Here is a 14,826-nt window from a genome sequence, read left to right as displayed (position 1 = left end):
TTCCTCTTTTGGCTATTGTGAATATGCCAATGTTGTGAATATATGAATGCTGGTGTACAAATATCTTTGTGTTCATCTCTGCTTTCACTTCTTATGGATATATACCCAGAGGTGGGATTACTGGATCAAATGATAATTCTGTTTAATTTTTTGAGGAATTTCCATCCTATTTTCCACAGTGACTACACTATTTATATTCCTACCAGCGATGTAGGAAGGTTCCGTTTTCTTTTTTTTTTTTCCCCTGGCTGTGTCAAGGTGTGTGGGATCTTATATCCCTGACCAGGGATTGAACCTGTGTTGCCTGCAGTAGAACACGGACCCCTAATCATTGGACCACCAGGGAATTCTCAGGAAGGTTCCAGTTTCTTCACATCCTTGCCAAGCACTTGAAATTTTCTATTCTGTATTCTGTTTTCTTTTAAAATTATAACCATCCTAATGGATGTGAAATGGTATGTCTTTGTGGTTTTGGTGTGCATTTCCTAATGATTAGTGATGTCAAGCATCTTTTCATGTGCTTATTGTCCATTTACAAATCTTCTTTCCTCATTAGTTAAGTATCTGTTTGTTTGGTTGCGCTGGGTCTTCCTTGCTGTGAGCAGGCTTTCTCTAGTTGCAGCGAGTGGGGCCACTCTTTGTTGCAGTACCCTGGCTTCTCGTTGGGCTGGCTTCTCTCGTTGCAGAGCACAGGATCTAGGGAGTGTGGCTTTCCTAGCTGCAGCACAGAGGCTCAGTGGTTGCGGCTCAGGGGCTCATTAGCTATGCTGCACAGGCTTATTAGTTGCTTGGTGGCAACTAGTGCTGCTTTAGAGGCTTATGTACTGATAAATGTGTCTGCTAATTTTTTTTAACAGTGGTGAAAGGAGCAAAAATCTCTTTCATTTATAGCATTTTGGTCAGTATGTAGAAGATGACATCACAGGATGGCTTTGTTTTCTCATTTTAAAAGATTAATTGAAAAAAAGTTAGAAAAATGCCAAAATACTGTATGATAAAGGAGAAAATAAAAATGTCAGACAATCCCAAAGGATTTTTGAAGTAAAATATACAACTGCAAATATCATAAGGGTTCAGTTGGATTAATTTTCACCAACTAAATAATATATCGTTTTACCACCGTTCCTGTATTCCTAGGTTCTTTTTGATTCATGGCTTGATTGTTTAGATTTCATAATCATGTAGTTTTATTCAAGGAAAGTACCTGCTATAGCATATCAAGAGGCACATGATGCCAGTTTGTCTCCCTACTGCTAATGTTAAAAATCGACTACTTGGTTAAAGTGGTGACTACCAGGTCTCCATTATAAAGGCATATTTTTCTTTTGTAATTAAGAAGTAATCTTTGGAGTGATACTTGGAGTCTATGTGAATATCTTGTTTCCCAACATTTACCCAGTGATTTTAGCATCCATTTATGTACCTTGTAGGAATCAACTATTACATGGCAGTTGTAAAATAATGATTTTTAAGATTTTATCATTCTATTTACAATTTCTAGCTGGCATTCTTCTCTAAGGAAGAACTTTCCTTTTTCTCCCCCATTTCCTTTCTTTGATTCTATTTTTCCTTTTTTTTGTTGTTGAATCAATAAATATCCCAGGTATTTCTCATGAGGTTGGTCAGTGTGACTACTCTCTATACTTTGAGACTCATTGCTGTAGTCATATCTGTATAAATTGCTACTGTTCCGGGAGGACTGTTGCTCTGTACAGGTTGGTCATCTTTATATTTGTTCTTAAACTGAGAAGTCTTAGAAATATGATTGTTCTAGTATAAATTTAGATTAAAAATTATACCACTTCGGGGTGTTCTTGGTTATAAACTCAGAAACTGAGGCAGCTGTGTTAAGGAATTCCCATTTACAGTAGGCAAGAAAGTAAACAGTAAGTGGAGAGTAGGGTAACAGACACTTATGGTATCAAAAAACAACCGTGAAAAGGATCTGTCTTAATGTGCTAGCCCACTGCAGTTTAACATATTGCTTACAACCTTCACAATAGAATTTGAGTGACTTCAGTTACACATTCCAGGAGACTGGCAGTCTGTTACAATCAGAATCTGAACTTTAGAGCAGGCTAATTTACAGCGCTGGGATGAAGAAAGTTGTGGATTTGTATTACACACTCTCACCTGACACCGTATCTGATCCCTTACCTGCTGATTGACATCTTGAATGAGCTCTTTGAAGCAAGTTCCAGCTTAATTAAAACGTTTGCTTGGTTAGCAGTGATCTGTGAAAGCCTGTGATAAATATTGAATCAGGTTCACCTGCTGGTTGCTGAGAGTAGATGAACAGCTGCCTTGTGCAGTTTAATCATGAAACTGTGGCAGTAGAGTACTACTGTTTGAATTTTTAAAAAAGAATAGTTGAAACAGTATAGTTATGTCACTTTTGCTATCTTAACTAGAGTGTGTGCCTACGTGAGATTTTGCACATCAGGCATTCAGTACCTCTTTGGATGGCGTGGACGACAGCAAATGGTTGATAAAGATTAACAGTAAACCTTCTTTCATATGCCTCAAAGTATAATTCAGTATTCACTGACTTGTTTTTACCACTAGTTCTTCATGTGCATGATGTTTTCAAATAAAAAAGGGCAGTATTTTGCTTTTTTTTGGGTCAAGTTAAATGGTAGATTAAAAATGATCTTGCTAAATTAAAACTTTAAGATTTAAAGTTATGAATTCTAACTTCTCACAAATTTATCATGAATTTTGTAGCCACTTGAAGAACTTCAGATTTTATTTTTTCATCTGTAAAATGGAATTAGAAATAAACATTAGTGAACTAAATGTTATAGAATTTTGTTAATTTTGCATAACTAACAAACCTTAAAAGAGAAATTAATTTACAAGCAGTAGAGGAATCTTTATAAAATTATCTTCTTTAGACTATCAACTTGTTTATTCCTTTGCAGAATTAATGTGACTAAGTAAGTTCATTGTAAATAAAATGCTATTTCTATTTTATTTTCTTTGTAAAATCAGACATAAATTCTGGAATAAAGTCCTCACCCAAATAAGTCGCAGTCTTCTGTGAGCACATAATGAGAAGTTATGGACTCACTTTCTAAAAATGCATACAAAATTGTGTTTGTAGTTTCCGGGTGATCCCAAACTCTCTCCTCTGTAACAATAGTGAAGTCGCTCAGTCCTGTCCGACTCTTTGTGACCCCGTGGACTGTAGCCTACCAGGCTCCTCCGTCCATGGGATTCTCCAGGCAAGAATACCGGAGTGGGTTGCCATTTCCTTCTCCAGGGGGTCTTCCCGACCCAGGGATCAAACCCGGGTCTCCTGCAGTGGAGGCAGATGCTTTTAGGAGTCTATTTCCTAATCAATTAAGTTGACAATTTTGGTCACAAGAGATTAAGATGATAGTTGTTCTGTTAGGTATTAAGCTGCTGAGGAGCAACCGGTGTATTTGCTATTTTAGGTTTCATTTGAAGCACTTTTTAGCATTTTCCAGTGTTATGTACTACGTTCCTTAGCTCCAAAGATTATCTACTGTAGTGGGGATTCCTAATTTTTTACCTAACGTTTTTATAGTTGTATTCCTATCATCAGTTTGTGTGGAAGTTTATGGGGAAAATAAAATTTTATTTAAGTCACACTTAACCTGCTCAACAGTTTTTTTTGATCTTTATCTATGTTGATACACAGAACTCTGGTTCGTTTTTTTTTAAATTATTTACAGTATTCCATTGATAGACTCCACAATTTATTTACTCATTCTTTTGCTGACACATTTAGCTTCTTTTTCTCACTGTTACAACAGTGCTACACAGACTATCCCTATTGTATCTCTCTGAATCTGCAAGTCTGTCACTAGCAGGTATGACTAGCAGGCTCATGCTGGGCCCAAGCATCTGTATATATTTCATATCACTATATCACAACTTGTTCTTCAAAGTGATTGTGTCACTTTATACTTGGATCAGCAGTGTTTAAGAGTTGCTGTATATCTTTTCTGACACCCAGTCTGGTGGATGTAAATGAAATACAAATTAGGGTTTTAAATGCATTTTCCTAATTTGTTTCCCTGGTGTCTCAGATAGTAAAGCATCTGCCTACAATGCAGGAGACCCAGGTTCAATCCCTGGGTGGGGAAGATCTCCTAGAGAAGGAAATGGCAACCCACTCCAGTATTCTTGCCTGGAAAATCCCATGGATGGAGGCACCTGGTAGACTACAGTCCACGGGGTTGCAAAGAGTTGGACATGACTGAGGGACTTCACTTTCTTTCTTTCTAAATGAAGTTGAACATCAGGTTGCACGTCTTTTCAGATGTTTGTTGGGTTTTCTGCTTTTCTCTCCTGTGATTTTTTTGTTCTTGGATTCTTATTCTTATATTGGGTTTTTAAAAAATTGGTTTGTTGGAATTCTTTATGTGTTATGAAGACTGATCCTCAGTTGGTTATGTATAGCATATGTATCTTCTCAAGATTGTTTTCAGTCTGTTGTGCTTTTGGTGTATTGTTTAAGAAATCCTTACCTATATTGAGGTCCTAAAGATCTTTTTCTGTATATAGGGACAGAGATTTTATGACCCATGCAACCTAGAATATTTCCTCTGTGGTCCTTTGTAGAAAAAGTGTGACGCTTGCTCTAAACAGTCTCTCAACTGAAGAATTTTTGTTTTTCGCCCTTGTGGAACATAATCTCCATCTTGTTAGAAAATATTTGACTTAAATGTCAACTAATAATAAGTTAAAATGACTTTTATGAAGTAAATTTTATAGCTTATACTTAAGAATATTTTGTAGTTGAATTCAGAAAATAATGCACTTAGAGTACTAAGTGAAACTGGTATTGATAATCTCCTATAACACACCTTGTAGAACAATTAAAAAGTGAAGATCTCTTTGTCGGTGGAATGAAATAATCTTTGTCATTGTCTTCTATTTGGCCTAATAATGTCAGGAATTCTAATGTTTCCTGAATGAATGAATGGATGGATGGATAGATGAATGAATGAGATAGTCCATGTAGAGTGCTTAGCACAGGGACAACCTTAATAAATGATAGTTATTAAATGAATATATCAGGATATGTGTTTGCCACTCACAACTAAAGTGGCCCAAATATTAACATAACAAGATGATTTTTCTTTTTGTTCTTGAAAAATAAAAAAATTGTCCTGTACTTTTTTTTAAAAGCTAACCTTTTTATTTTGAAATAACTTTTTGATATGTGGAGAAGTAAAATTTGGGCGTCAATTAAACATCTACAGATAAATAAAATGTGGTACATGGGTACAGTATTTGGTTTAGGGACATTAGTCACAATCCATCAATTTAAGTTACAGTTATATGCAAAATACCATGCTCAATGAATGAGTGTATGAAGTAACATAAGACATAGTTTCTGTCCTCAGGAATTTGCAGTGTGGTTGAAAGACAATGCATGCACATATGGAAAAGTATGTTACTGTTTCATAGACCTAGTTTTATCTTTATTTCATGCAGATAAGCTTCTTTCTGGTCTTTCCCCCTCTCTACTTCTTTATGTGCTAATTTTTCATATTAAACATCCTTTTATGCTTACTTTTAGAATTCATTTCATAGACTCTGTTTAGATACTCCCCTGATTTATGAATTCACAAAATAACTTTTCTGACATTTCTAACTACTCCTTTATTATTATCCTTTTTTAGGCATATTTAGTCACCATGCTAATTTTTATTTTTCCAAGTAAATATAGTAATTTTAACATAGTAATTTTCATTGTTGTTCAGGGGAAAGGTTGGCGAGAGCTATGAAACTTTAGAGGTTGACATAGTTATCTTAATCTACTTATACTTTTGATTATAACCTTGTGAAAGGAATAGTGGCAAGGACTCAGAAGTTGCCCTTTCAAGATCAAATATTATATTCATTCTTTATCCTTTCAAAACCCATTAATGTATATCTATATAGCCTGATAAGAGAGGGAATAAATAGAAATTGTTGGACACAAAGATAATTTTCTAAAATCCCTGGATGCTCCTAAGAACAGTTTTTGGCTATTGTAGATTTGAAATGTATTTTTAAACAGTTGACTCCTACATGTGGAACTAATACAACTGTCACATCCACATCTCTTATGATAGTAGATTTTTGGGGGGCTGTTATTTGGGTTAAGTTTTCTTGCCTTTTGTTGAAGAAAAGGAACTCTAGACAGTTTCCAGCTATGGGAAAAGAAGTCATCTCTTAAAGAGATTAGTTCTACCATATGATATTGCTACTTACAGTTCTTGGAGATTTCAGGTTTGGGGAGCCTATGTGTTTTATCTTTCTTGATGTTTAGATACATTAGATGAGAAAGAATACTTTTTAATTTATTCTCCAGTTTCCTGAAACAATCTATATAAATTTAAGGAGCAAAAACAAAAGGAAAATATCCTTGTGGGAGGAAAACTTGATCATTTGTCAGCAGGAGAATTACTTGGTGAAAAATACTTAATTTTGTTCACCAGTTGATTTAAAATCCCTAGGTCAAAGAGTTTCAGAGAGAGGCCAGAAAATATTAGCCTAATTTTGAACTAGAGGATTTTATGAGTTCTTATCATTGCTGTTTTCAGGATTCTTTCTCTGTTTTCATACAAAATTGAAAGTTGCTGATTTTGGTACAAATAATTCTCTTTTGTTCCTAAATAATTGTGTTTTTTTTAAGCCTCTGTTCTATTATTGCATTCAGTGTTTTCCATCTTCAACTATGATTATACCAAATCCTTTAAATAGGAACTTCAATAGGAGATCACTTCTGAAGAAGTAATTCCTCTTTAATACTGCAAATAAATAATCAACTTTCTTAGTTTCTGTCTTCTACTCTACTTGCCCAGCCACTCACTGAAAACCATCATCTTGAGGAGTTACCCTTGATTTCATAAATGGTATAATTCAGAACACTTGAAGATTTAACAAACATAAAACATTTTAAATATAAAAATTAGTTCTGTTTTATAATTTTTTTCAATTATGGAGTGAAAAACACATTTAAGGTACATAAATAAAGCTACTCTAGTGAGAACTTTCTAAAACAAGTCCTGTATCTTTTGCTTTTGTTAGTTATGCTGTTAGTATAACATTTTAAGATAAGCAGATCCCTTTAAAAACATATTAGTGCAAATACTGCTTTTAAAATTAAAAACATTTGAATGCAAAGCAGAAAGTTATAAGACTGTATAACAGCATCCTTTTTTATTGGAAAAACATGAAAGATATATTTATATGTAGGAGGATCTGCTAGTTATATGTTGTGGTTGACTTATTTTGTATTTTTCTATAACGTTGGATTTTTTGTTTAGAAAAATAGCAGAATGAAAATAAAAGGAGTAGATCCTAAAGCTTTAAGTGGAATTCATGTTGAAAAGTATCATATCAAAAAGTATGTTTTCCAAGCCATGAGAAAAAGACTACTTTATTGAATTACTTTTAGGCTTGTGTATATCCATAGAGAATATTGTAGTGCATTGGGCCTAGCATTCTAATATTCACAATGAATTTAACTGTATCATAGGGAAGAGATATAATTGAGTGAAAAGATTGAAAATATGAAAATAAACTAATTCTGCTACCAAGAGTTACCTTAATTCTTTTACTAAGTTAATTAATTTGATCATTGAAAAGGACAAAAAGGAATTCAGTCAGAAATTCCATGATATAATTTGCATTCCATTTTCTGTGTGACCAGAAATTGTTAGATATTGCAACATATGTAACATAAACCACATGTCAGCTGTTTCCTGCCTCACTGTTGACAAGAGCCCCATTCATAACTCTTCTTTTATCCTTTCAGTGAATAAGTAATTATTCAATATAGAAGGCAGGATATTTGGAACTGGCTATTTAATGTGGCAGCACTCTGTAATGAAATCTGCTGTTACTGGCAACCTGAGAGGGGAATGTAACAATTCCAGCATGGCTGTAACTTTATCTGCTTTGACTGACTGTTTATTTGGCACATCAGTGAACCTTTTATCCCAGTGAGTGACAGCTCCAGAAGGGTCACATTTACATCCATTCTATCATGTATTGTAATATTTAATGGTGGACAAGGTTGAGCGAGACTGAGAGTAATTCGAACTTGCTTTTCCACTGAGTTGAGGCTAAAAGACAGCTTGATCCCCAGTATTGTGGTGTAACATGCTATGACTTAGCATTTGTTTATGAAGGCTAATCTTACTGATTATAATTAAAAAAAAAAACCAGTTAAATGGAGTGTTTGTTCTACTAAACTTAAACTCTCTAGTACAAGTTCTCTTAAGCTACTGTGCTATTTAGTATTTTTCCCTATCAGTGACCATTCCTATAAACTAATCATTTCTTAATCTTTCTCTTAAAGAAGGCTGCATTCTGTCTCATTTGTATAGTAACTGAGGTTGAGAAGAGAGTAGTTATTAAGAACCAGTGTGCAGTGTGTTCTAATATATAGCATTAAGCTTTTTTTTTTTTAATTTTTGAGTTTGGAAATAAGAGAAAAGCCAGGTAAATATTATAATGTACTCTTGATGTTCCATATGGTATATTTAAGGAGCCATTTATATAACTTTTAATTATGAAACTGAATTGAGTAAAATTGTCTAGGAAAAGCTATCTTGAATGATAATTGTGCTGATGGATTTATATTTGATGACCGGTAATTGAATTTCAGATATACTTGTTTCACACAAGCAGTCTGTCTTCATTATTAAATATTAATAATTTGCATTCATTTTCATACCTTTGCTAGAGAATAGTTTTCTCTTATTGTTTTTGAGTGATGATTTAAATTCAGCTTGATGTTTCTATTCTTTATAAGTTATGTTTAAAATGCTTTTTAAAATACTGGTTTATTAAAGGATATTTGAATGGATTGTGCTGTAAAGAAAAATAGCACTCTTAAATCTAAATTTAAACTGTAATATCACAATTCACTTGAAGCCTAAGCAAAAATGATAATTGTCTTTCATTTTGTCTTAGTTTTATAATTTATGAAAGAGGAAAATTAAAATGTACTTAAAACATTTGGAATTTGAGAGTTGGAGTAGTATGTTAGAAAACAATGCAAATATGGAAACATTTGTAACGCAAGAGTGAAAGAGAACCAATTTGAAATTGAATTTGCAGTTTTTTCTTTAAAGGCAAATTTTATATGATGTGACATTATGGAATTTCCCTTTATTTGGCAACTGTGATTCACTGCTTATAGTTTTGATTCCATGAAAAGTTTGATAAAAATTTTATGGTAGTCCAGACATTAGTTATCTTTTCTTTCCTTTGTTACAGCCCCCTGGTCACTGTTCTAGGTGCTGTTGTTCTACTAAACAAGGAAACAGTGAAGATTCTTCAAATACCACTAAGAAGAATCATGGGGGAAAGTCCAAGATACCCAAAATATATTTTGGGACACGCACACACAAGCAGATTGCTCAGATTACTAGAGAGCTCCGGAGAACGGCGTACTCAGGGGTCCCGATGACTATTCTTTCCAGCAGGGATCATTCTTGTGTCCATCCGGAAGTAATAGGTAACTTCAGCAGAAATGAAAGGTGCATGGAACTGCTGGATGGAAAGAATGTGAGTAAAGTTCATTTATTTTAGGCAGAAAATTAGGCTGAAAGATAAAAATTACTCCATTTTTAATGTGTTCATTTTATATGTACATTTACAGTGATAACTTAAGTCAGATTGATTGCTAGTGTTGATATTTTTAAAAAAATAATTTTACCGTAAGGAAATCTTTTATTCAAGTTTAAAATTATGAGTTTTTGTGCTAAAACATGGGGATATTTATTTAATTCCTTGAAAATTAATTTCCATGTCTTAATTTCTTCTTTTAAAAATAGTCAAACATAGAGGTCAAATGAGGAGAAAAAAACATTTAAGTGGTTTAGCCTAACTAGATCTAATTGATATATTTTACATATTAAAAAATTTCAGAATAAGGTAATGTGCATATGAGCTCTCTGGGCAAATTTTAAAATGTTTTTAAATTGAGAAATGTAATGACTGTACTGTCTCATAATTCTGATTAGTATAAACTTCGTTTAAAAATTACAGTAAATTATTAATTAAAGATATGTTATTTATGGCTTTGAAATTTTCTGGGGAAATTTAGAATAATATGAATTTTGGCTAGGTGGAAATAAATAAATCTCACTAAAGTCATGAGTTTTTGATGATATTTTGCCAGTATTACTTTATTTGTCTGTGTACAAGTTGGATAACTAGTTTACTCTAAAATTAAAGTTACAAGTCTGGAATTATACCCAGAAATTATAGTTGAACCATAAATTGATAGTATATGAAATGACCAATGATATTTTAACATATTTTGAAAGTTCTGTCTTTCTATATTTTGTCGAACAAACATAGTTGGTTCTACCCAAAAGTCTAAGAGCTATAGCCTCTTAGACTCTAGTTTCATTTAACTGTATATCATCCCCTAATGTATAATGTGACTAGATTATTTTGTATTATGTTTTTCTTTTTCAGTGCTTGCTATTATTATATGAGATTTATTCAACCTTTATTGGAATTATTCAAAAGAAGCCTCAATAGATATGCAAATCCAATAGATAATATGAAATATAAGTACTAAGGGGCTTCAGTGGAAAAACTTAAGTGACTTTTTTAGAATCAAGAAGAGAATACAGAATAACTGAATGAAAACTATTGTTAAAATTGTATGATCATATTTGTTTCCATATATATTCTTTCTAACTGAGGAATTGTGCAATCTTTTCACTGTATATTTTAAAAGTTCTCTTCAAAGAGGGATAAAAATATTAAAAAGCTGAATGTTAAAAAAATAATAAAATAGAGAAAAGGCTCTTCATGATAAAAACCCATAAATTTTATACTTAAGTAGATTTCTTTCCATATGTGGCTAACTGATCTACTAAATTCTTCAAATGCTTGAAATTTGTTTTTAGTCTGTGCAGGAAGATTTGCTAGCATTGTCTTTTTTTTTTTTTTTTTTTGCCACTTGCTATTGAGAAACTTATCGTGATTATGCATTGAAAGCAAATATTTTATGTAGTCTTTTAGAATCTTGCAGTGTTGGTTATGTCTTTTGATTGATCTTTAGTTTCCTAAGTTTGAATCTTGTAAAAATAAAAATCAAATAGACTTGAATATTCAGAACATTTCATTGGCCTTCAGGTTCTGTTTTAAAGTAGACAAATATTTTATTTTTGAATATTAACAATATAAATAATTGCAGATATCTGCATTTGTCTTGACCTAATTCTGCCTCAGAATGGCTAGCAACATGAACATTCTCTTTCTTGTTCCCAAGCCATAAGGGTAATTTGGTATTGTAATGAGGGCCAATTACAAAGTCACTAAAGGTGTCTATGTTTACTGTGGTTGAATTACCAGAGAGAAATGATAAATAGATAACTGACAGTTTAAGTGAAAAAGAGTTTAGAGTGTGATAACACTTCAATTGACAGACTCCCCTCTGGGTTATATTACACTGCTAAAATGGATGAGCTTTTCTGGTTTTGCTATCAGCCTGCACAGCAGTGTCATTCTAAGTGCCCTTAAAGTGTAAACTTTCTGATTTTTTGGCTTGATCCAAAGGCACATGTGTTTTTGTTCACTGTTTCTTTTATATTCCTATACTGGAAAAGCAATGCACTTATCTGCTAAAAGGAAAATTGTGTTTCAATTAAGAAAAAATCATCTTAACTAGCCCTAGAAATCATTCTAAAAAATTATTTTAGGTATAGAAGAATATCTGTTTTTTGTTAAGATGAGATTTAACAGTCCATAACCATAGACTTGAAGGCAACTTAGTGATCACTTTGTTATCAGTACAAATAAAAACTTTCAGAATAGTGTGAAAGGTACTTGGAATGAAGAAATGGTAAATGTCATTATTAAGCTCAATCTGATATCAAAGTCAGTATGAACGATACTAGACATATTTCCCTATTTCCATATTTGGGTCTCTAGACCCCAAATCATAGAATTTTAGAGCTAGAAAGAACTTTAGAAATGGCAGTCAGTGGTCGGAGAACTCTTAAAAGGCTTCTAGTTCAGCTACTCTTGATGCCTAGTCACATGAGAAAGATGGGCCCTGAAGTTTGCCCAGTGACAGCAAGTTTTCACTTAACCATTACTTAACCATTACAGTTTTCACTGCATTAGAAACAAAAACAGATGGTGGCATATGGTATAGGGAAGTTGACATGGCATGAAGGATTAAAAAGAATAATAGACATTAGATAAAGTAAGTGAAAATAATACAAAATTGAAGCAAGTGAACACGGTTAGGTGAGCCCTTTCTAATCTAATACCTTGGAGGAACAATAAGTAGTATGACTGAATTAGCAGTCCTCAGCTGATCATGCCTTGTCCTTGAATTTGAAGACATCTTTTGTAGGTTATGACCTTTTTTATGAGTTACTCCATTTCTAGCAGTGTCTAGATATTTTTGTATATGTAATAATGTATGAATATTTTAAAAACAGATTTTTGTTTTTGATGGTTTGTAGATAAAGATACACACACATGCACATACATCTCCCCAGTGGTTAAGAATAACAAACTGGGAAAGATAAATATTAGATTTCAAAATCACATTAATTTTTTTATTGATATATAAAATTAATGAAAATTAAAATGGCCCATTATTTCACCACCTAGTTCAGTTCAGTCGCTCAGTCGTGTCTGACTTTTTGTGACCCCTTGAATTGCAGCACGCCAGGCCTCCCTGTCCATCACCAACTCCCGGAGTTCACTCAGACTCATGTCCATGGAGTCAGTGATGCCATCCAGCCATCTCATCCTCGGTCGTCCCCTTCTCCTCCTGCCCCCAATCCCTCCCAGTATCAGAGTCTTTTCCAGTGAGTCAACTTTTCACACGAGGTGGCTAGAGTACTGGAGTTTCAGCTTTAGCATCATTCCTTCCAAAGAAATCCCAGGGCTGATCTCCTTCAGAATGGACTGGTTGGATCTCCTTGCAGTCCAAGGGACTCTCAAGAGTCTTCTCCAACACCACAGTTCAAAAGCATCAATTCTTCGGCACTCAGCCTTCTTCATAGTCCAACTCTCACATCCATACATGACCACAGGAAAAACCATAGCCTTGACTGCACCACCTAGTACCAGATGACAATTGAAAAAGAAAACTAACATACATGGTTAGAGACTCAAAATTATGGAAAGGTATTAAGTGAAAGGAGAAGATCTCTTTCCAGTTCTTTCCATCCCTTTAAGGGACTTACTGTAAAGTTTTATATATATTCTTCTAAAACATTTATAATATGTGTTTTGTATAATGTATGTGTACAGATTATTTTTAAAGCTTAAAAATCAGCACAAAGACAAATCAGCCTCATTTTTTAAGGACCATACTTGGGTTCAGTCCCTGGGTTGGGAAGATCCCCTGAAGGGAGAGCATGGCAACGCACTCCAGTATTCTTGCTTGGAGAATCCCCATGAACAGAGGAGCATGGTGGCCTACAGTCTATGGAGTTGCAAAGTTGGACACAACTGAGTGACTAAGCATAGCACATACCATTTATATGAATTTGCCAGAATTTATTTGACATATCCTCTGTTGGTAGATATTTAGTTTATTTCCAGTTTGGTGGGAGCTATTAAACAGTGCACTATATATATAATCACATTAATGGTGAAGTTTTATTTGGTAGTTAAATTTCCTGTGTATTTCTAATAGAAATAGAAGTTTATACTTCTAATTTTATATACCTTTTAATAGGATATGATGCCTTTGTCAGGACTGTGTTTTATCAAACATCTTATTTTTTGATTAGTGTATATATGTTAATAAAATTTTTTTACTTCCAATAATAGAATGGCAAAGGACATTAGTAGATAGTACCTGAAAGAAGATTCTGTCTTTGCCTTTAAAATAGGCAAAAATAAGATAATGTTGATAAAGGTGTGGAAAAAGGCTAATATAAAATGTTCATAAACATTTTCTGGAGGATAATTTGATGATACGGTTTTCAAGAAACTGAAAAATATACTCTCTGATCTCATAATGCCATTTCAAAAAATGTATGATAAGAAAATATTTAGAAATAGGCATAAAATTGCTTATTACAGCATTATTTATAAAGCAAAAATTGAAACCAGTCTAAATGTCCGGTGATAAACTGGGTCATCAGATGTGGCACATTAATCCAGTATATGTTAGCAACAATGAAAAAAAGCTTAGTGGTATGAAAAGATATATTTGATAAGATTTTCAATAAAATAGGCTATGAGAAAAAAGGCAGTACCAGTTTTGTAAAAAATACTTAGTGACTGGATTGTTAGTAATCCTCAGTGCATGCACCTGGGGAAAATTTGATTTGTTCTCATTTTAATATTGGGTCACATTACAGAGATATATTGATACATAGAGAAGACATCTGAAATGAGATACATCAAAATATTAATAGTACATTTTTGATAAAGTGGGATTTTAGATACTTTATAGATTTTTGGTACACTTGTATTTTCCAATTTTATATGATGAACACTTTTGTCCCCTGGGACATTTCTTCTTCCCTCTTTCCCACTTTCCATTCGTTTTTCCTTCTTTTGTTTTTATTAATATTTGTATTTGATTAAGTAGTACTGTCTCATGGCTCAAACTGAAAAGATACAGAAATGTCTATAGAGAAAAATCTCTCTCAGTCCTGTCCCAAGTCACTTGGCTCTCATCTTTGAAAGCAACTACTGATACTATTGCTCTTATATATCCTTCCAGAAATATTTTTGCCTAATATAACTTCAGTCATAACAAAGTCACAACAAATACACTTAAAAAAATATGTTTCTCCATATACACTACCATATGTAAAATAGAGAGCCAATGGAAATTCGCTGTGTGACTCAGGG

At 33.3% G+C, this 14,826-nt stretch overlaps 1 protein-coding gene across 1 annotated transcript in view; it reads left to right on the top strand.

The window, feature by feature from the left end:
* Positions 1-14,826, top strand: part of BRIP1 (BRCA1 interacting helicase 1) — a 188,195-nt gene that overhangs the window by 41,239 nt on the left and 132,130 nt on the right. Inside the window, 1 exon segment of the mRNA XM_040244471.1 lies at positions 9,250-9,540. Coding sequence (XP_040100405.1) covers positions 9,250-9,540 — 291 coding nt within the window.

This window comes from Oryx dammah, unplaced genomic scaffold (genome assembly GCF_014754425.2).
Source record: "Oryx dammah isolate SB20612 unplaced genomic scaffold, SCBI_Odam_1.1 HiC_scaffold_8, whole genome shotgun sequence".
Lineage (NCBI taxonomy): Eukaryota > Metazoa > Chordata > Mammalia > Artiodactyla > Bovidae > Oryx > Oryx dammah.
The sequence above is the reverse complement of the archived record's forward strand: the minus strand, read 5'-3'. Positions and strand labels throughout refer to the sequence as shown.